Source organism: Macrobrachium rosenbergii, chromosome 48, assembly GCF_040412425.1.
Source record: "Macrobrachium rosenbergii isolate ZJJX-2024 chromosome 48, ASM4041242v1, whole genome shotgun sequence".
NCBI classification, from domain to species: domain Eukaryota; kingdom Metazoa; phylum Arthropoda; class Malacostraca; order Decapoda; family Palaemonidae; genus Macrobrachium; species Macrobrachium rosenbergii.
The window spans coordinates 52,014,217-52,037,127 of NC_089788.1; the positions used below are offsets into that span (position 1 = coordinate 52,014,217).

The 22,911-nt window shown below is 40.4% G+C and overlaps 1 protein-coding gene across 9 annotated transcripts in view; it reads left to right on the forward strand.

Moving 5' to 3' along the window:
- gish (casein kinase I gish) overlaps nucleotides 1-22,911 on the forward strand; it is a 231,730-nt gene that overhangs the window by 82,699 nt on the left and 126,120 nt on the right. For 6 of the 9 annotated variants that reach the window (XM_067091732.1, XM_067091729.1, XM_067091735.1 and 3 more), the window contains exon 4: nucleotides 4,140-4,157. The exons of the other annotated variants lie outside the window; for them this stretch is intronic. In XM_067091732.1, coding sequence (XP_066947833.1) covers nucleotides 4,140-4,157 — 18 coding nt within the window. The remainder of the gene's footprint in view (nucleotides 1-4,139; nucleotides 4,158-22,911) is intronic. 9 annotated transcript variants of the gene reach the window in all.

Sequence of the window (22,911 nt, forward strand, 5' to 3'; positions counted from 1 at the left end):
TTTTTTTTTTTTTTTTTTTTTTTATCAAATACTGTGGCACTGACAGTCAGTCACGCAGCACCCTGACTAAGATGATATGTTTAGTTTAATTGTTCAGAAAGCTTTAATAGCAGATCTAGTGAAATGAATATCAAAATTACTATTACCCTAGAATAAGGCAATAAAAAAATTCCTTACAGTGTAAATTAGTGAAAGTAAGTTTAGTGAAATAAAATGGTCCAAGTGTTTCATAGCTCTGTCATATGAAGTAATAAGTAATTTGCTGTTGAATGAAGTGAGCTTATAAAACGTTACACTAGAATATAAAACAAAAAGAAATCTTTTTAAATTTTATAGTCAGAATAAAAAACTAACCTTTCAGCAAAACCAAATATGGTCTCCCCCCAGTTAGTCAGGATAAGCGAGGTGTACTGAATAGAGGCTGAAGAAAATCCACTTGTATGCATTCAGAATAAAGTTGTAAATAGTGATGTATATAGCATGTACCTTACAGTATGATACAGAAAGTACTGCACTTCCAATAAGTATACTTAAAAACATCAACAGCTGGTAGCATAATATACAACATTAATGCATTTTTATATAATTCTGTATGTTCAGTACTTTTATTGTTAAGTAACAAGTACTGTATAGAATTTTCAACCAGCCAGATTATTGAAAAATTACAAAGTAAATGTACTTTTAACAGTAGGCACCTGGTAATTCTTTCTTGCTCATATGTCCTTGTAGTATGGTACCCGGGGACATTATTTAATTACAACATACAGGACATTTATCTTACTGGAAGAATATTTCATGTATAGCCTAATAAGCCACGTATACAGTATGTCAAGAAGTAATCCTATGGTACCACTGGGAGACATGTTTGGGGGGAAGATGTGATACTGAAGTTTGGTCATGTGTCCTACTGTTGACACCACTCAAGAGGTTGAGGTATCAGGCACCTGAACAACAAAGGCAGATGTGCTTTGGAGTGGTTTAGACACAGATGGGTTACTGTGTTTTGTACAGTGATTTCCCACTTCATCTTTAAACATATCAGTTACTTCACCTAAGAATATCTCCGTGAAATGTTTACATGGTAATTCCTTGGTTCATCAGCAAGGTCATAGGTGGCTTATTTGATGGTAGAAAAACACCTGATATGGTAATTGTCAGTGAGCAGTTTCGTAAGCTATTTAATAATAAATCACTTATTGCATATAGGATTGTAAATCCAAATTTTAAATATTGGCTGTGGTAGTATTGAAGCATAGTGAACTAACCACAACTGAGGTAAGCATGTGTACCCCAGGAAGTATTTATATACAGTAATACTGTACTTGTCACTTACCAATCTGTCAGCAAGGTAACATTCGCAGAATTGGGGTACAGTACTCTGTATTTCCAAAGGTAGTCAGTGCTTTCCTCATGAGATGTTCAAAGTTTTGAAATGAGTCTGTGTTCGTAATACTGTCAGAATTTGAACCAGATGAGCCAGCCGTTTGAAGCTTTGAAATTAGTCTTTGGAAATGCCCAAACTTCTCAGAAGTATTCAGCTCAGCACTACAAACCGTCACACCTAAAGAATGCTGTTGCTGATACATAGCAGATAAGAGTGGTCTGATCAGTCTTCCAAGTTGACCTTTGCTAGGTTCTCATGCTTTTGTTGGCCAAAGGCTTGTGTTTGGAGCTGGTAATACTGTATTACGTAGCTTCACCTTAGGAATGTCTACAGTGCTGATGGTCACAGGACCTCTCCTGCCCTTGTTTGTACAAGATCTTCAGCTAAGCATTTTTCTCATCCTGTTGGTAGGGAGTGACACAATTAGAAAGCTGAAACTAGGAGAAAACAGCTTCAGGGAGAAAACAGCTTCAGAGCATAGGGCACAGCTACAAGAGCAGTAATTTTTGTCATGGCACTAGTTGATCACACATTTTCAGGAAGAAAGATGAGGGTTGCTAGGAGGTACAGGAAACAAAGCTGGATTAAGCTGGGTTATGATTGGCTATGCTTTACTCTGCTTGGAATGTCTCTCAGCCAGTAGGAGTAATGAACCCTCCATACATTTACCCTACAGATTGGTTTTAGCTGTAATCTTAACTGACTGACTGTATGTTCAGTTACTTGTAATTGCCCAAATTGGAATATTTGCTCGCAACCTGCTGTGTTTTAAATTGATAATTAATGTTCTCTTTATTAATCATAAAACCATTACAGTTTTGAAAATGGTTGCCCAGTGTCATTGTTTGTGTGTGGGTTATGAGGGTTAGTCATAATGGTCTGTAAAAGAAATACAGAGTATTCCAAGGAGTGTATGGATAAAGCTGATGCAAAGTTTTAGGTGATTTGGATAAAGAAATGAACATGGAAGCATAATACATAATTTCACAGAGACAATGTTGGTTTTTGGGACCACTTGATCTATCGTAGGCAGTTGTGAAGCAATATGAACAAGAAAATGGTGATTAGAGTAGATTGAATTTCATTTCATTCAGCAAAGATGACAAAAGAATTGGAGGATAAGAAGGCTGTAAAAATGGGTGGAAACTGCCTTGGAGACAAAGAAAATGAAGCCCATTATCAGAAAATTTGATACTGAAATTTAATTCTCTTAGGGTGTCAGGAGTGAAGGCAATGAGATTCTTGACAGTCCACCGTGCAGGCAACATAATTTAGATTTGGAAGAATTGTCTTACTAGAGTTTTTGTGCAAGTGATCTGGGTGATCTGGAAACAGAAAAAAGGATTGGATTCGTGGTGTTTGCAACATTAAAAACTTTTGCAACATAATAACCTACAACAATAGGCAGGTAGAACCACTTTAATTATACAGTTTCAGGAAAACGTACCGTTATGCATTCACAAGTACTGAATGAATATTGTGTCTCTGTAGGAATATATACAGTGGATGGTTTTGTTGGTTAAATTTCCAAAAGGTAACAAGTTTCCCTGCAATAGCCTTTGAATGAAGGTTGGGAAGGCATGAGTATTCTTTACTGGATAATACTGTACGGTATATTGTAAGCAAGGGGGGAAGGCATCTAAATACCATTTTGGGATAAGTAGTGGATCAGATGGACACAAGTTACCTAGCTTTGAAAGATACCATAGTAGACTTAGGATGCAACGGGTGTACACAGCATTTGTTTGGCATTATTTGGGAAATATGCTAAAGTGGGTTAGTATTAATCTCTTGCTTGTTGTTCATATCATAATCCAAATGTTTCCATGAAATGGACGGGGAAAATCCCTATTTTAGATTGGGATCTTTCCATGAAGAGGAATCTGGAGGGTTGAAATGATTCATGTGTTTTAAAAAATTATTTTCCTTAGGTCAGTAAAGGATAATAAATATCTTCCTCTTGAAAATTTGGAGCTCCGGAATTAATTGAATTTAGCATTTTTCCTAAAGTGAACAAAAATGCATAGTGCAGTAAGTAGTAAAGAATATTTTTTTGTCACATCAGGAAATTATGCATTTCATATCTTTCTGGCCTTATTTGCTCCCCTATCATGAGCATCACGTGGGAAGAATGGCTGCCCTTTTAAATATTCCCCAAGTTAATTAGATGGCGTGTTCCTTGAGCACTCTCCTGAGTGCCTGTTAAGGAGATTATGTTCTTATTTAATGGTATCTGTCTTCTTCCCCCTTTCTGTTGTAGGTCATTTCAGAGGCCTTTCTTCTTTACCAGGAAATCTTTGAAGACCCAATTTATCAGTTTTGGATTCATTTCATTATTTGTATTGCTCAGAATTTGTATATAGACCTACATTAATTTTAAACCTTTTTATACTTCTTTTTTTCCTGGTTTGGCTGTCCCCACATTGTTTGGTTGTTATTGCATTAGATGACTCGCAGGTTGGTTTGTACAATGGTATGTTTTTGTTTTGTAGTCATGAGGGTTTCTTTTTTTATATTTTAAACAGTTCTGTCCTGTTCAGTTTTTTACTGTTTTACCTGAGATTTTCATATACCTTTTGGAGAAGTATAGCTTACTGTAGATACCTTTGGGAAAAGCATAGGTTATTGTTGATCAACATTTTATTTGGCTTATAGGTCATTTCTTTTCTTTTAGACTCAGTGCTATATCTTTTCCAGGGGTAATTTGTTCAACAGACAAAGTGATTTTAATAAAGCTTTTCTTTTTCTTTTGCAGAAAATGAGAGACAAAGAGGTAAGTGAAAAAGATAAAAGCCAATGATGTTTGTTGTTAGTAAATGTATCCTAAAGTTGAAGCGCTGTCACATTGCTGTGTACTGTTGTTATTACAGTTAGTCCATTTTTTCCCCTTTGCTTTATGTACAGTATTTTTTCTGTGTGCATAATCCCATTATCATGATGAAGGACTGATGTCATTGTCTTTGCATGCTCTTCCAGAGGATAGTTGTGAAGAGAAAGTGATCGATGGTTGGTATAATGATGTTATTGCTTTTATTTTTTTTTTTTATAAAATCCCTCCCCTCACTTATCACCCTTATTGATGAGTCCTTATTGTAGGAATTTTTCATAGATTTTCACATTAGCTAATTTTTCCTAGTTATCTGTAATCGTTGTGGAGTAAAGTGACATACAGTATGTATTTCATAGCCTTTCATAGGAATAATATGGGGAGTAATGTGAAAGACTTTTCTTTTCCATAATCTAGCTCTGTATACTATTTCCACCTGGCTATGGTGTTATACAAGGGCCCCAGCTGTTTACTCAAAGCCTCATGTAACTTAATGATTTTGAAGACCAACCCTCTGTCAGTGACAGGAAATATATAGCATACAAAGTAGTATTAGTTATATATATTTTTTCCTTGAGTGTGTTCTGTCTTGCATGTTTCCTGAACTTTCATTAATGCAGATAATGATGCATGATAAGTTTTTGTGATTTTCTTTGAAATATAAGTCTTTGACGAATCATGCTCTCAGTAGTTACCTGTGCGTTGTTTCTTTAAATCAAATCTAATGAGTTTTCAGTAAAATTGCTCTTGAGGTCCTCCCTCTGTGGCTGAAAAGGGTTTGGTAAAGGTTGTTGGCATTCTATACTTTTTTTATTATTTAATTTTTAGTTTGATATTAAAAAGTCTAATAGCTCTTGTAGGTGCATTATATCTTTTATTGATATTGCATGAATGCCTGCATAAATTGGATGAATTTGGTAATGTCTGTGATTTATGTCATACAAGTCAGATTTAGATTGTAATTGATGTAACAGATTTGTACTTGTTTTCTTTCTGAAGGCAACCCCGTTGGGACGAGCAAGGAAGTATTGTTATCTAGCTCAGTCCAGATAAAAATTGTACTTTCAAAAGGAGGGAAAAAGAATGAAATGTTAGGCGTAATAGGAAGGAAGTGATAGACTTTCATTTTAAAGGAGGAAATGTTTGAGGAGTCAGTAAGAGCACAAGCTGGAAGACAATTCCTGAGCTTCGTAACATGGAAAAAAGTTGTTACTGTACTGTGCAGTTTGTGATTTACTGATTTCTACATAGTAAGTGAAGTGTAGGATGGTTTCAGGTTGCCTTGAAAGGAATGATGGAAGAGGCAGCAATTGTAGAAAAGAATCTTGAGCTGCCATCTTCGAGATGGATTTAAGGCTGGAATTATTTATTAAATGAACTTAATTTAATTCAGTCCTGTGCAGGAGATATAAGTTGAAGCACCCAAGAAAATACAGTAATAACAATATCGTAAGTTTAGTGTACTTTTGTTACTAATGAATATATTTTAGTACCCATGGTGCACTGCAGTTGTCACCTCCCTGGTACATTTAGTTTTGTTAGATGAATTTATATTTATGTCTCCATGTTTGAACACTGCTTTTAATGGAGATACTTCTGCATTTATCCAAAAACAGTTTTGATAAAACAACTGACCAAAAATTAGTAGAAAAGTAGGTTGAAGCACAGCCCAGAAAGTGAAAAACTTACTGAGGTATGTTTGCATTTTCAGGATTCACAATTTTTCGTTTTATATAAATAACTTACCAAATAATTACAAAGCTATAGTTTCCACTCTCACGGCAGCTAAAATTTTGAAATTCGCCGTTCGCGCCAAATGTTTTGGGTAGATGACATTCCCTGCCCACTTTTGGGGAAAGAGAGGAACAACATGGCAAAGAGCTTCAATTTGTTTCTTCTGGCTGATGGCTGAACATCAGTTGTTAGCAGCAGCTTTATTTTGGAATTTGTTGCTTTTTCAATTGTTCATTTTGCCTCATTGGTGAAGCATTCTTGTATTTGGTAGCCTTTTGGCACATTTAGATAGTGTTAAGTTTCTTTTATGAGACCATTATTGACTGTTAATTCACTAAGTACGACTTATTTCCTGATTTTGACCGTTTTTAGTGGACTTTTTTTCTTCATGATGTCTGACTCAAGTTATACTAGCATTAGGTATTGCAGCAAAGGCTGCAGTTCTCAACTAACCAGGAAACCTATGATTCACATACGCTGTACACTAATTGTCAAGAGTGTATAGATTGGGATGACAAAAAGTGGAAGAGTTGAAGTCACACTTAAACAAATTGGCTAGGGACAATAAGAGAAAGGCGACTGCTAGAGCAGAAAATAGTGAGTCTTTAGTTAGCCAGGAATCTTCTCAGCCTGTTGCTAATGCTAATGTTCCTGTTTCTGATCCCGTAACTGTGACTCCTGTTCCCAGTCCTCAAATTGTTCCATCCTCTCCTTTACCCGGCTTTCCACTTCTGAACCCGACCCCATTGCCAGCCTCGAGGTGAAGTTTGACAAGAGATTCAAGTTGATTGCAGAGACCTTGGGCCAATTAGGGTCCTCGGTGAAAGCCCTAATGGAAAAAAGTGAGTGTGAACAGTGCTAGTAAAGTGTTGGTGGAGGAGGTGGCTGCTCATCCCACTAATTCTCCTAGGCAAAAGCCAATGGCATACTCCCCTAAACCTGGGAGGGGTCAAATTGGTAGCCTAAGGGAGGTCAGTGGGGTCTGCCCACGGGTATTTGCCCCCTTGGACGAACCTGTTGCTGATTCCCAGGTTGCGACGGAGAGCCACTGGCAAGGCGTCTCTAAGGATGTGCCTACTATCTCTCTTCAAGTTCAGGGGATTCTAGTTCCAGGTGCTGATGGCACTTCTGGACGAGTCATGGGCTTTGAAAAGGTGTGCAATGGACACGTGACATGCTCTCCCCAAGTTCCTCGTAAAAGGTTCAAAGAACCTGTTAGCGCTCCTTGTCCATCTTGTAGCCATTGGGACAGCCCAGAGTGTTTTTCTTCGGAGCACCCAATTGTAGAGAGCCAAACCTTGGTTCACAAACGCTCTGCTTCTCGTAAGCGCTCCTCCTCATCTTATGAACGTCAGGCTTTTTCTCTTGAGCGCCCAGTGCCCAGCAGTTCCTGAGCTTTTCTTGAAATCAGAGCATCCTTTAGTGCTTGAGTGTCTATTAGCGCCTATGCCTGCTAGTCTCCGAGCTCCTCTTAGCATCTGAGCACCTGTTACTGCACGATCGCCGACGAGTTTCCAAGCACTCATTAGCACCCAAGTACCCCTTTATCCTCTGAGCTCCCAGTGGCTACAGAACTCCCATTGGCACCCGAACGTCCAGTTTCAGCCCATTGTCCAGTTCCAGCCTTCAGGCATTCAGCACCGTCTCCGTCTTCTGCGACTCCAGTAATCCAGCACCCTTTACCTTCACCCACACCGCTGGCTCCTATCCTTCAAGCTTCTGCCTCTAGTTCCCAGCGCCAGCAGCTGTCAATTCATCCTCGGATCTTATTCAATGCAAGCTTGACCGTATTTTGGGCCTACTCAAGAATGCTCAGTCAGCTCCTCAACCTCCAGCAGACTTATGCTTACCCCCATTATCTTCTGATGAGGAAGACATATTGGACCGTGACACTCCTACTCCAGCTTGTGGCCTTATTGAGGTATCTCCTTGCTTCTTTTCTGAGTTTCTTCTCACCAGCAGCCCTGTTTTCACCTGTGTCTGCATTTTTGATGGATAATCAGGCTACTGGCCTCTCTAGCTTGCTTAAGTTGGTGCTTTCGTCTTCTGTGAAGAAAGCTTTGCATGAGGTTGAGGGTTGGCTCGCAGAAGAGAGAGAGCAAGGGAGAGCCTTCAGTTTTCCTCCCTCTAGGTTGTCTTGAAGGAGGTACCTGTCATATGCCACAGGAGAAGCACCTTTTTTGGGAGTTTCTGCCTCCTCCCAGGGAGACTTCTCCGGGCTAAAAGATTCATCCCGTAGATCAGCGTTCTCTTCAACCAAGATAATGTTTTCCGCTTCTGAGTTGGCTCATCTTCTCAAGAACCTATTCAAAGTGTTTGAAGTCTTGAGCTTCCTGGACTGGTGTGTGGGGGTTCTTGCACTCAGGCTCAACTGTGCTGTTTTGCCAGAGGATTGTGCTGTGGATTGGCTAGGAGTCTTTTCTTGTAATGATAAGGGTTTTAGGGATGGCTCCCAAGAATGGACCTCTGTATGCAATGGGAATACTTAGGAAGAGAGAGCTCTGGTGCTCCTATGCATCTAAGGGGGTTACTCCCACACAGAAATTGGCGCTCCTGTTTTCTCCCTTTGACCGACATCACCTGTTCCTTTCAGGCCACTGTGCTTGTTATCGCATCGGATCTTCAAAAGAAAGGGTACTCAGGAACTTTTAGTTCAGTCCTCTAGACGTCCCAAAGAGGCGACCACCTTTAGTTCCAGGACAGTCTCTCCTCTACAGATGCAGTCCTTTCATTGCAGCAGGCAAAGGGCTTACTCTAGACATCGCTCTAACACCAGTTACTCATCACATGCCATCAAGAAATCCTCATCTAGATCTTCCTCTCGAAAGTGAGGACAACGTCCTCCGTATTCTCCAGTAGGAGCCAGACTCCTTCTCTTTTGGGAGAGATGGAAAGAAAAAGGAGCAGAACCTTGGATGGTAAATGTCTTGAAGGAGGACTACACTATTCCTTTCAGGGAGAAACCTCCCTTAGTCAGCACGCCCATCACCTGGACAGCCTACTCTGTAGGATAAGAGAGGTTTTTGGCCCTCTCAGACGACGTTTCGTCCCTCAGGAAGGGTGCAATAGAATTAGATGAAGACATGAAATCTGTAGGGTTCTACAACTGCCTGTTTATAGTTCCCAAATCGTCAGGAGGCTGGAGGCCTGCCCTGGACGTCAGTGCTCTGAGTTTCTTAGTCCTGAAGGTGAAATTCAGGATGAAGACGAAACAAACTGCCTGTCATCCATTCGCCAAAGAAATTGGATGACTTACATCAGTATGCAGGATGCGTATTTCCACATTGCTATCTTCTGGAATCCAGGGAGTACCTCAGGTTCATGTTCAAGACCAGAGTGTTCCAGTTTTGTCTCTATGCTTCGGCCTTTTGGCTGCTCCCCAAGTCTTCACCAGAGTTCTTGCTCCCCTCACAAAGTGACCCCATCTTATGGGAATCAGTATCTCCCTATGCCTAGACAATTGGCTCCTTTGGGCTCAATCGAGGGAAGTGTACGGAGGACCTTCGGAGGACCCTTCTCCTAGCCTAACCCTGGGCTTGTTTATCAATATGCAGAAGTCCCAGCTGATTCCACCTCAGAAGATTCTATATTTGGGAATGATGATAGACTCAGAATTATCTGTTTTTTCCATCCCCAAGAGAGTAGAGTCCTGCCTAAGGACAGTAAATGAGTTTCTATCTCATGGAAGCTGCTCAGCCAACCAGTGGGTGAGTCTTCTGGGGACATTGTCCTCCATGGAGTAGGTCATCTCTCTAGGCAGACTCCATATGAGAATGTTGCAGTTCTTTCCAAAGATCAGCTAGGACAGGAAAAAATTCCCAGACACATTCATTTTTCCTGTGACTCCCAAAATAGAGACTTGCTGTGGTGGAATTCCAAAAGAAAGTTGTCAGAGGGAAGTCTTTCCTCCCTTTGAACCCCAACCTAGACTTCTACTCAGACATGTCAGATCTCAGTTGGGGAGCGTATCTGGGTAGCAAGGAAGTGTCCGGGACATGGTCCCTGGAGCAAAAAATTGGCATATCAGTGTTAAAGAATTGAAAGCAATACACATGGGACTTCAGTTCTTTGCCTCAGAGGTGTTCAACAGGACAGTGGCAGTCTACTCAGACAACACTACCACCCTGTCTTATATCAAAAAGCAAGGGGGACTCACTCCTCCCCCCTATACGAAGCAGCGAGAGACCTTCTCCTTTGGGCGGACCAGAATTACACCAGAATTCTAACACGTTTTATTCAAAGGAAGTAAAACATTCTGGAGGACAAGTTGAGCTGTCAGGAGCAGGTTCTCCCCACAGAGAGGACCCTAGATCCTCTGGTCTGCTTAGATCTGTGGAAACCGTGGGGGAAACCAATCGTGGATCTTTTTGCAACCTCCAGAAACCATTGGCTCCCGTTATTCTGTTCACCAGTCCCGGATCCTCTTGCATGGGCGACAGATGCCATGCTGCAGGACTGGTCGAACAAATACCTCTATCCCGGAATGCAGTATGTTCATTTACCCTGGGGTTTTTAGCCAAAAACGAGACCCTGTCTAAACCCTGGCCTCGTTCCTGTATTATTAAGAATTTGACAGAAATATTGGGCCGAGAAGAAGAAAACTCTGCCCTGTGAGGGCACTTAAATATTACCTACACAGAACAGAGGAGATACGTGGACTTTCAAATAATCTGTGGTGCTCAGTCAAGAATCCATCTTGTCCACTGTCTAAGAATGCCCTGGCATTCTTCCTCAGAGACATTATCACGGAAGCACATTCCCAGATTAGGGAGGATGTTTTACCCTCTTCTAGAGTTAGAGCTCATGAAATAAGAGCTGTTACCACTTTGTTGGCGTTCAGACGTAACTTATCTCTTGCATCCATTTTGCAGGTGACTTTTTGGAAGTCCAAGTCACTTCCCATTACTTGCGCAAAATAGAAACTGTATAATAATTGCAGTACCTTGGGTCCTTTTTCAGTGGCTGGCATAGTGTTGGGGGAAGAAGCTTAGGAAACATCCCTTCCATCCTTTTCTCTCTTTGCCTTGTCATAGAGTGTTGAGTGTTTAGGTTGGGATGTGGGTTTTATTTATGAGGTGTAGGTGCAGAGTCTTTTTTTGGTTGTCTTTTGTGGTATTGTGCCCAGGGCGGAGGCAATTATTTTGTACTTTGCTAGCCAATGGAATCGTCCTTCGCTACAAAATAAAATACCCACTGAAGTAGTAGGCGCTCCACAGCTATACCGTCAAGCCACTATAAGATGATATGAATGCCAAACAGAGGCAGTATCTTTCTGCAGCACTCTCTCATCAGGTAAGGAAACAACAAACATTGTATCAATGCTAGCAATTTTTTCTATTCACAAATTCATTACCATTCATAGTGTTTTTGGGGAGATTTCTCCATGCATCCCACCACCTATCACTGTGGGAGTCAACTATGTAATGACTTGGTAAGTTACTTTTATAAAAATGACATTATTATGGTAAAATAAAGTTTTATGTATACTTACTAAGTAATAATTACATGATCAGAGCCCTCCCTCCTCCCTTCGCATGGATATAAGGGCATAAACAAATTGAAGTTCTGTGCTGAGTTGTTCCTCTCTTTCCCCGAAAGTGGGCAGGGCAAGTCACCTGCCCAAAACATATAGCGCGACTTGTGAATTTCAAAATTTTAGCTGCCGTGCGAGTGGAAACTATAGCTATGTAATTACTTGGTATAGATTTATAAAACTTTATTTTACCATGAAAACGTCATTTTAGACACCAAACATGTGGCACATGTTCTCTGCCCAAGGCAAATGGCTGCTGATGACTGCACAGGTAGACCAATGCTCTTTCAGCCAAGCACCCAATCCCTAAAGACAGAGAGGTTATGTGAAGAGAAAATGTTTTCTGAACTGAGCTGGGTTTTGAACTCTAAACCAATAATGGAAAGTCGCCAGTAATACCACAGGGCTACCATGGCTTCCTCCTCCTCCTCCCACCCTCCATTTTTTTCTCTAACAGATGTAAGAAGCTGATGTTTTGGAACCTAGTATACAGTATATGCAGCACTATTTATTTAGTGATTGCTACAAAGTGGATTCACTTGGGTTGGCTTAACAAGTTTGCAATACTTATGACCAAACACTTTGAACAGGGGAGGATAGAATCTCAAAATAGTGGAGAAATGGGATATTTTTCAATCCAGCATTCTTTCCCTGCCTGATAGCGTGTTGGTAGTGTATCTGGTTCACATATGGATGACCTGAGTTGTTGTCTTGGATTAAGCCAGCCTTTTGCTTGCATGGGCTCTTGCTCAAGGGCAGCCTGTAAAAAAAAAAATCTATTTTCGAACTTGACAAGGGACAACGAATGAGAGCAATCTCTAAAATCGTGTATGCTTCTGTTGACTTAAGCATTGGGTTAGGTACCTAATTGTTAGTCTACCGTTGTCGTTTCCAGCCAGGGTAGAGAGGAAGAGAAAAGTGGAGCGATAACAATACGTGAGTGTTCATTGCGCTGTCATATATATGCCATCGAAATGGGACGACCTCGACAAGATGTCTTACCCTACTGGGTGACACCATTCTCTCTCTCTCTCTCTCTCTCTCTCTCTCTCTCTCTCTCTCTCTCTCTCTCTCTCTCTCTTATCAGTATTTCCGCATTTCTCATGTGTAGTGCTTTTAACAGGAAGACAGGAGCTGAGTCAAATGAAAACAAGTAAAAAATGCGCCGAAGTTTCTTTGGCGCAATCGAGTTTTCTGTACAGCCGCTACAGCGTAAAATCAAGGCCATTGAAAATAGATCTATCTTTTGTTGGTCTCGTTATAATGCTGTATGATCCACGGCCCATGAAACTATTACCACGGCCCCGTGGTGGCCTATCGTATATCGTTGCCAGAAGCACGATTATGGCTAAATTTAACCTTAAATAAAATAAAATAACTACTAAGGCTAGATGGCTGCAATTTGGTATGTTTGACGAGTGGAGGGTGGATGATCAGCGTAGCAATTTGCAGCCCTCTAACCTTAGTGGTTTTTAAGATCTAAAGGCGGACAGAAAAAGTGCGGACGGAATGAAGTGCGGACGGGCAGACAAAGCCAGCACAATAGTTTTCTTTTGCAGAAAACTTAAAAGGTAACTTTTCATACGATAGGGTTTTTGTTGTGGTTTTTTTTAGCCAAGATGTGGCATTTAAAATACCTGTGTTGACAAATAAAGATTTGCTCTTTCGTGGAACTCATATGTCACTCTGATGGATCTTGGATAGTGTTCAAAACCCAGGCTGGCATACCTCTTGTAAATCATCGTGGCCTGTCATGGTGGATTTGATCTCTCTCTCTCTCTCTCTCTCTCTCTCTCTCTCTCTCTCTCTCTCTCTCTCTGAGGGTAAATTTTAGTAAATTTCTTCCAATGCGTCACTGAAATTGTCAATCAGATTTTAAAAAATAGTATAATTGTAGTTTCAGCTTATCGATCCTGAATCTTTCAAGCTTCTGTACGTATGCGTATCGACTACTAGTATATTGTTTTAAGAAATGTGTTAATAGCCGTACCAAATTCTGTCACGAGTGCGTACAGACAGGAGCTCAGAAATGGCTTAGAGGTGAAAGATAAAATTACAAGGTTGTCAGGTTGAAAGAAACTCGTTTTCATAATTTAAAGATGACTGTGTGCCTATGATGTTTTTCTTTTCTGGAGTTTTGCTCTTATTTTACATTTGTAAAACATGAGCAAAATATTTAATGTTGAAGGGTAGGCGTGGAATCATTGTATTTGTATGAGGGACGTCCACACAACAATAAAGCATGCCATAAACTCGCCTTCAACTTGCTTCATATGTATCACAAACAAGTTGAAAACAAGTTAGCGACCGTAAGTGGAGAATGAATCTTTTGCAAATGCTGGATAGTCGTATGAAGTGTTGGTCAGGACTACCAATAAGACAGTGACTTGTACTCAACCTGTGTGTGATGTGCGCCCGATAAGTTGCCGACACGTCATTTACTGAATGTGGGTGTACCCTTAAGTAATGGGAAAATAAGGTTGCCTGAAATGGCGCATATTTCTTTTTGACCTTAGATCAGGCATTTGGATTGCTGGCAGGTAAATCGCATTTCACATTTTATGGGAAACTGCAATTAATGCGACATACCCTTTGCCGGAGGAAGACTTTTCTGGGATGTTTCGTGATGTAAAGGCATATCCGGTTAGTCTCTCTCTCTCTCTCTCTCTCTCTCTCTCTCTCTCTCTCTCTCTCTCTCTCTCATTGACAGCGAGGCCTGACGTTTTAGGTATATGAAAATAGGGCGCCTACAGTTGATCTAAAGGAATTGTTATGTTATTCCAGTGTTTGCGTCTTATAAGTTTTTTATAACGTTTCCATGGGACGGGATTGTAGAGAGGGTCATGTTATTCCAGTGTTTACGTCTTATAAGTTTTCTATAACGTTTCCATGGGACGGGGTTGTAGAGAAGGTTATATTATTCCAGTGTTTACGTCTTATAAGTTTTCTATAACGTTTCCATGGGACGGGATTGTAGAGAGGGTCATGGACCTCACCAGCAGAATTTGGCAACAGTTTTTATCAGTATCGCGTCTAACGGTGTGTCATGGCTTGGGTGTACTATGCAAAGATTCGCATTATTATTATTATTATTATTATTATTATTATTATTATTATTATTATTATTATTATTATTATTATTATTATTATTAAGTTTCGAGTAGACTAACCTACCTGTTAAATGATGGTAGTGTGGTTATCTATGAAAAGTAAAGTATGGCACGCATTTCCTTGTAACAATTTATTTAGTTGGCTGTGGTATGGTCCAAGATCCAGGTCGAGTATAGGAAATATTTAAGCGTCTTGGGGTATGCGTCACATACCTGGTCCAGGTATTTTTGGCTGAATATCTTTCAAGGTCATACATTTTCAACTCAACCTGTTGTCATTGGATTTTTTTTAGCCTGTCTATGAAGAAAAACAGATTGCACTTCTAGGCGTACATAACCATAAAAAGGAATGCGGCACTAAATGTCCAACATTTAATATAGCACTTGGCCCCTTTAGGCGTAAATAGGTATACATTGATTGACAGATGTCTACAGTGCCATCGCGCTTCTACGAATTGACAACGTCCCTGATTAGACTCACATTCGGCTACCTAACCAACATATGTAAGTCTCTCTCTCTCTCTCTCTCTCTCTCTCTCTCTCTCTCTCTCTCTCTCTCTCTGATCGATGAAGTGCTTTTGCCCACATTCCTCCGGCGACTATCAATTTTGTAGACGTTCGCTACGTATAAACGCTCAACACGCACCATGTACCTGTGTCTCAAAACTAACGTAGCCTTGTTTTTGTTTGGTGGACGGTTACTTTTTTAACTGAACTAATTACGTTTATACACTCAAATATGGAATTTAACACCGCATAACCCTGTGTATTTTTGTATCCAAGAAACCTTTGATGGTATGTGCGTGCAAATTTGCTACTTTTTTTTATTTGTAGGAGTGGCGAAGTTTAAAATTTATATTACTTGACAATTGACAATGATTCCGCGAAATGTAACCATTACAGTTTTCTTCAGTGAGGCTTAATTTCAGGTCGACCTAATGATTGATATTGATATCATTTTATGAGAACTTGTTGTAACGTCCTTCTATCACTTGACTTTGGATGGATTGACCATATCGGTGTGATAACACCGACGGAGCCTGACGGCGATACACCTATCTAATCAGAAAGAAACTCTTTGAACGTAGAAAGTACGATGAAGATAAACATGGAGCCTTTGGTGTGACTGGTTTTGTCGTGTGGTGAAATTTCACTAATAACTTCTGAGTGTGCGATAGGTCATTCATTATTGTAGCGAGTCTCTCTCTCTCTCTCTCTCTCTCTCTCTCTCTCTCTCTCTCTCTCTCTCTCTCTCTCTCTCTCTCTCTCTCTCTCTCTCTCGTTTTGTTTGGTAGATTGCAGTGGTACTTTTAAAGTTGAGTGCACCATTGCTTGAATATTTGTACTGTTCAAAACAGCGGTTTGCGTGTGACTACTACTGTTGATGGGGTTCATTTTATTTTGATTTGCCTATTAGTCTGTACTGTATTTTTTTTCTTCACTTATTGGATGTGTATTTTATTAAAACCTACTTCACAAGTAAGTAGCCATTTTGTCAGGCCAGTGCAAGTCCGTACTTTGGTGAAATATTAATGTGTGTTTAGAAAGATAACGGTACACCGTGTTGAAACCCATATTTTGAGAAGTTGATGTCCAAATTTAGGTGAGGTGAACAGTCATATCGAGGATGACTCATGGCTTTTCCATGGTCTTGCAGCAGAGTTTTTAATCTTCATTTTATTATACTCACTGCAAGAGCAGCCTCATATTTCTCAGATATTTTTTGTGTGAGCCCCAAGCTTCAGATTACCCTCTAGTTTAAACCAGTTAGATATGCAAGTACTACGTTGACAGGCTCCTGTCAGGGAACAGAGACTGGCAGGCCTGTGAAGTTAGTCCAATTACAGAATGTTTAGTGACTCCTAAACGTCGTGACCTCGCATTATAGTCACAGAAAACGGTTAGTATAGGAGAAAGGAGTTATCAAGTTTCAGTGTCCAAGGTGAGAATGGACGACTGGAACAATAGATTCCTTGAGAATGCAATTCCCATGATAAAAAAAAAAGACAGATATTGGCATGCAGGTGTTCCTGCCTATAGTTACCATTAGGTTTAGAAGGAATGAATAGGTTCATTGCAATTCCCAATCAGATGTAAAGGACCTGTAAGGCTACAGATGGTTTTAAGGTGACTTGCACCAAGATACACTTTGCATGTAGGTTTTAAGTTTCTTCAGGTTAGCAGCCCCAAGATTGTACAGTAAGCTCCCACTTCATATTAGGAGGACTAAAAATATCAAGTCTTGCAGGAAAAATTGAGTGCTCTTATTTTCTGAGTTAGGCCAGGGTGGATTTGACGGTTAATATGAAGTGCGCCGCATAACTCGTGAATGTCCTTGCACTATAATGTATAGGACAGGTATGCTGTTCTCACAGAGCGTCTTCGGTTAAAAAGAACACAGTTGGAACTGCAAAGTGCTTCATTCTGAAGCATGATTCAGCTTCTTAATATTCCTCGTATATCCAGCGGTTTTGGTCTTAAGTTCAAAGACACGAAATTAGGGTTAAAAATAATCTATTGTAAACACATGTCTTGAACGTTCAGGTTAATACTTGTCAAAATTTTAAAATGTTCTGATAACAGTATGTAATATATCATATCTTCTCTGTCTGTCTAGCTAGCTAACACACATATACAGTATATATATATATATATATATATATATATATATATATATATATATATATATATAATTAGTTAAGAGGTTAACACAGGTAGATTATCATTAGACTGCAAAGATCGTCATTCACGGGCTGATGATATTCACAGAAATGGACTTATAGATAAACCGAAACTGTTGTATGCTGAAAATGCCTTGGCCTGGGCCAATGTCTCTTTTACTAGCCTTTATGTTCTTACTAATTTTAGTAATATTGTGTTGTGGTGCTGTAGAAGCCAGAATGTTTTGAGACCCAAGTTGACGTAAAGCGCGGCGAGGTCCATCTCTGCTTACGACATTCCCCGTCTCGTACACACACACACACACACACACACACACACACACACACACACACACACACACACACACACACACACACACACACACACACACACCATCACTTGCGGTTTGAAGTTGCCGCCATAAGGCTTCCCCCGTCTTGGGATTTTGGTTATGTTCGAGAAGGCCGTATTTAAGTAAGAGACATCTTTTCTTGTCTATTCTTTGTTCATTTGTTCATGTTTAGAATAACCGACGTTGGGTTGTCTTTAGCTGCATGAATGCTTCACTTCCTGTTGGGAAGGTATTGCTGCTTTAACCTTGTTTTGTTCCATTTCCAGTTCCTGTAAATCCCTTGGGCGCAAGACTAGTGAGTATAGATAGCATTGTGACTTAGTAGTCTCGCCATAATGATACTTCACTTACCGTTTTCTGATATCGATAGGGAGTTTATATTGGATTTCATGCTGGACATTGGGGATTTCATAACAGGTCTAGCTAATTGCTAATAGACTTGAAAAAGGGCGAATCGTGTTTGTGGGTGTTAAATAGTCACCCCTTGTAAATTATATTATTAAAGGAGAGTTCTAAGATTTTTTTAGTTACTGGAATGTATTTTTATAAAAATTGACATATCAGAATATGAAGTTTTCGGTGATCTTGTTTTCAGATTAACGGAATGGATGGAGTGCAGGACTGAAATTGGAATACGAAGATTTTACCATATTTCGGAAGTAATGGGCTGGCGTCGTCATTCTTAAAAAAACTGCCCAGCTCTTTCCGTAGACTTCAACCACAGTACAAAATGCGAAACTTACTAAAATGAACGTTTATAGGAGCGCGTGTTTACTTATAAACAGGGGTATTCACATTTTCGTAAGCAATGGCCACTGGATTGACGGTCGTTGTAAAACCTTAATTTTAATGAGTAGCTTCGTGGCGGTTGAGAAGAGAGAACGCCAGACGCAGCCCAACTGATCATCGGGCCATAAAGATTAATCAAGACATTCATCACACAGTAATAAGAAAGGGGAAAACCTCGACGAGGGTATCCTCGACCTACCTGGATGAAACCGTTCATCAGGTGCTACACACACGTTTCATGATTATATGGTAACTAATATTAATTTTCCGATTGTCAATAGGTTTATGAATCACGACACAATATTTCAGATGACATGATATAAAACAAATATGTTCAGCCTAGCGGCGCAATTATTGCTTAGAATGTAGTAGTACAAAAAACCGGAGTGACATTGATTACAGGGTACGGATATCATAATATAGTTTAGACCTAAATTATATGTGTGTGTAAGTTAATATGCGCCCCATAGGTAATTATTATTATTTATTATTATTATTATTATTATTATTATTATTATTATTATTATTATTATTATTCATACTGAACCAGTTTGAAAGATGATTTAATTTGCAAAGAAAGCTTCCACAAAACAAAATGGTTCTATGTGAAAGTCTAAAGTGACCTAACGAAATGAAGACTGCTCTCGTTGATTGGTCTGAATTATCATCAATCAAAGATAAGCTTTCGTGGTAGCAAGGCTCAGTGTTAACCTGGGAGTCTCAAAATAGTGCTTGACACTTGGCGAAGCCCTTCCGCCTCTCGGAGCAAAGTCACCCTCCTTCCTTCAGTGTATGGCACTCTCTCAACGATAGCAGCTAACAATTCGCGGGAAGTAGTTCTTTCTGGTCTGTTCTTTATGTAATCTACAACTACAGTACTGTTACTAGTAATGTTTGAAAGAACTACAAAAGATTTCCCATCAAGCAAATAGGTTGATTCATTATTATTACCAGCGAGACATACTGCGGGTTAAGCACAGAAGAGGTTGATGATTTATTGAAGACTGTGGAGAACAGTCGCGTTCTTTGAAGATGACAAAATAAGACCCTTTGCACGCGTGTAAATCTTTTATTGTTAAAAATACACTTAAAAGTCCGTAATCTTTACCAGGACTACTGTCCTCATCGGTAGAGGGAAGGAATCAAATGTTCTACAAGGACAGATTATTTTTATCTAGTTCTTGCTTGAACTGACTACTTGACCATTCTGGTTTATTGTGGTTATGCTGCCCATCTACTGCTGTGGGGGGGGGGGCTGTTAATCCTGGGCGTGGAGCTGTCAGTCAAATTCATGCTGTGGTTGAAATTCCAATTACCCCGTAGGGGAGGGTAGTACCGCCAGTGCGCCTCATGCGGTGCACTGTAGGCATTACTTGAGGTTCTTTGCGGCGTGCCTTCGGCCCCTAGCTGCAACCCCTTTCGTTCCTTTTACTGCACCTCCTTTCATATTCTCTTTCTTCCATCTTGCTTTCCACCTTCTAACAATTGGTTGATAGTGCAACTGCGAGGTTGTCCTCCTGTTACACCTTTCAAACCTTTTTACTCTCAATTTCCGTTTCAGCGCTGAATGACCTCATAAGTCCCAGAGCTTGGCCTTTGGCCTAAATTCTATATTCTGTCGAGTTCAGTTCAAATCCCAGTTACGTGTGGCTATTGCGTTTGTGTTATTAACATTACAGGCACTTTTGTGCTCCCCCCTTCTTTCTTCGGTCTCACTCAAAAATGCAGTGTTTACAGTTGATGATGGCCCAGCAAAATGAAATACAAATGTATGTAATTTATGCCAGACATTTTTAGTGATTTACACTATACACTAATAGGGTAACAATTATTTTCTCTCTCCGTTAGCGTGTTGCACTGTAAGCATTACTAAAGGGTGCTTGTAGCGTCCCGTCGGTCGCTTGGTGCATGCATTTTGTAGCCTTTTACTTTACCTCCGTTCCTGTCCCCGTTTTTCAGTTTTGCTGCCCACCACCTCTATTTTCCTCCAGTTCGATGTTTATATCTTGTAAGGTTGGATGGTGGTGTATTTAACTACAGGTGACAAGAACTGCACACTTTTCCGTAGCCCTTAGATGACAGTGTCCAAAATGGCTATGGTGAAAAGGGTCAAGAGAAGTGACCTTGTGACAAGGAGGGTCCAAGGCAAGGAAGTGAGAGCACGGTTCTTGTCGAGATTTCAAGATGATCGATGGAAAGCAGTTCGTTCCCCGAACAGTATTCCAGACTATCGCGAGTGCTTAATTGATTGGAGATTATTGTCGTTACATCTGTTAAGTTAGATTGTTAAGCTAACATACAGTAGAATGTGGGAGAAAGGTTATGCAAACATTTTCAACTTCAGTTGCAAGTCTTCCAGCTATACTTGTTTATAAAACTTTTCTGCCCTAACCGATCATAGTCTATAAATTAATTATACCTCCCATTACCTTTGCGTTTACAGGCAGAGTTTCATTGCTCTCTCTCTCTCTCTCTCTCTCTCTCTCTCTCTCTCTCTCTCTCTCTCTCTCTCTCTCTTCTCTCCGAAGTGATTTTTAAATAATCCGATTAATCATGGTTTGTCTTCTAGAGAGTATGGCAGTGTAAGACTGACTCAAGTACTGACGTTGATCATTCTCGTGAGTGAGTGTCGTCCCCTACTTTCATTCTGCCGCTGCCCTTGCTTCGCTGTATTGTTTCTTGTCTTCATAGAGAAACTCCCTTTGCCAGAAAAGTCTCGGTCACGGAAGCCTTTTGAATGCAAGAGTTGGTTTTGCCTCAAACCTAATTACAACTATTTATGACGGTCATGTAGATGACGGGAAGCTCTGCTCTTCCACCCGTACAATGCTTTGCCTAGGCGACAGGCAGAGCGAAGTCCATACTCTTTAACCAGGCATTCATCCTGGGTACATGAGGGGGCTACGTCCGCACTGTAGACCTGAGGGATTGGCATCCGTGTTCCTACAAGACCCCATTGCCTTCTTGCCCAGACTCATACTTAGGGGATTGGTGCTCTAAGCTTAAGCTTATCAATTTTCACTTCAGCATCAGTGACGTTCTGATCGGTCGTTCCTGCTGTGTTATAAAACTGAACACACCAGGTTACCTTATTTGGTTTTAGACTTTTCCGTATAACGATATTTGGCTTCCTGCTGTCTTGGTTTATTCCTGGAAACCAGAATTCTGATGTTTAGAAGTCATTGGTGCTAGATAAGCTTTCAGTTTGTTTATTATTTAGGTAGCGCAATGTTTCATCGACGTTAAGTGGCGCATTTAAACTGTAACATAGTAAACTGATTAATTTTAGATTAGAATCTGTTGGAGTTAGGATAATATGAAGTATGAACTTTTTCTGCCTGTTTGTCAGTCAAAATGCTATCGGGCAAAAAGCTGTTGCCTAGTGTGTGCCAACATCATTTTATCTACGGCGCTAACTTGGGAAGGGGCCGTCGGCCCAGAGGAGGCAAGATCCTGTTCCTATTATGGGGTGTAAGTGTAACTGCATATGACATACAAGGCTCGAGTGACCTCCAGGGTCGTGCTTATTCTTAGAATCTGCCACGTATTCTTGAAATGGAAAATATAATTAGCAGTTAGGATTTGTCGTTTGGAAACAATGTTGAAAATGTATGTTGTGTTGTATTTCTTGTGTTCTGTCATGTGCGAGGTCCTGGGGCGTTGATTTATATATTACCTTATTGCATTTAATTTCACTTTGATACCATACGGGAAACTCTCTCTCTCTCTCTCTCTCTCTCTCTCTCTCTCTCTCTCTCTCTCTCTCTCTCTCTCTGGAAAGAAATCATAAAATGACCCCATCGCCAAGCGTTGCTTTACTGGTTATCGCTTGCTTGGCAGGAACGAGTTTTGCTGTGGATGCTTCAGAAGGAAGTGGTCTCCTTAAGTGAGCCGAAGGAAGTATGAGCCACTCCCCCATTTGCTGTCGAAGAAGCCATTCATAAAGAGAAACCCCATTTTGTTAAAGTGTAGAATCTTATATATGTGTTTATGTATACCGTTTATAATATAAATTTATGTGAAACATGGAAAATATTGAGCTACCTGAGTTTTATCATGGGGAGAGGGTCGGGCAAGAATAGTAACTCACTCTCTCTCTCTCTCTCTCTCTCTCTCTCTCTCTCTCTCTCTCTCTCTCTCTCTCTCTCTCTCTCTCTCTCTCTCTCATCAGCGGTTAAGTGAAACGGAATCCTCATGAAGGAGACAGATGAAGTCCCCGTTTTGTGGCTCTCACCATTTGTCGTCTTTATTAAGTCTGTATTTAAAAAGCTCATTCTCTAATCAAGAACACGCTTCCATTTATCCATGGTTGTGTGTGAGAGAGAGAGAGAGAGAATTTTGGAGTTACGAATCTTTGCCCTCCGGCAGCGAAGAAGAATCGATAGATCCACCAGGATTAATTCTGTCTTCGTGGATGAGGGAGCTGATCTCCCACCCAGCTTGTCAGTCCGGGTACAAGCCCCTCCCTCCCCCTAGGACTGGCCGTTTCTTGGACGTTCACTCCCCCTTGTCAAGTATTTA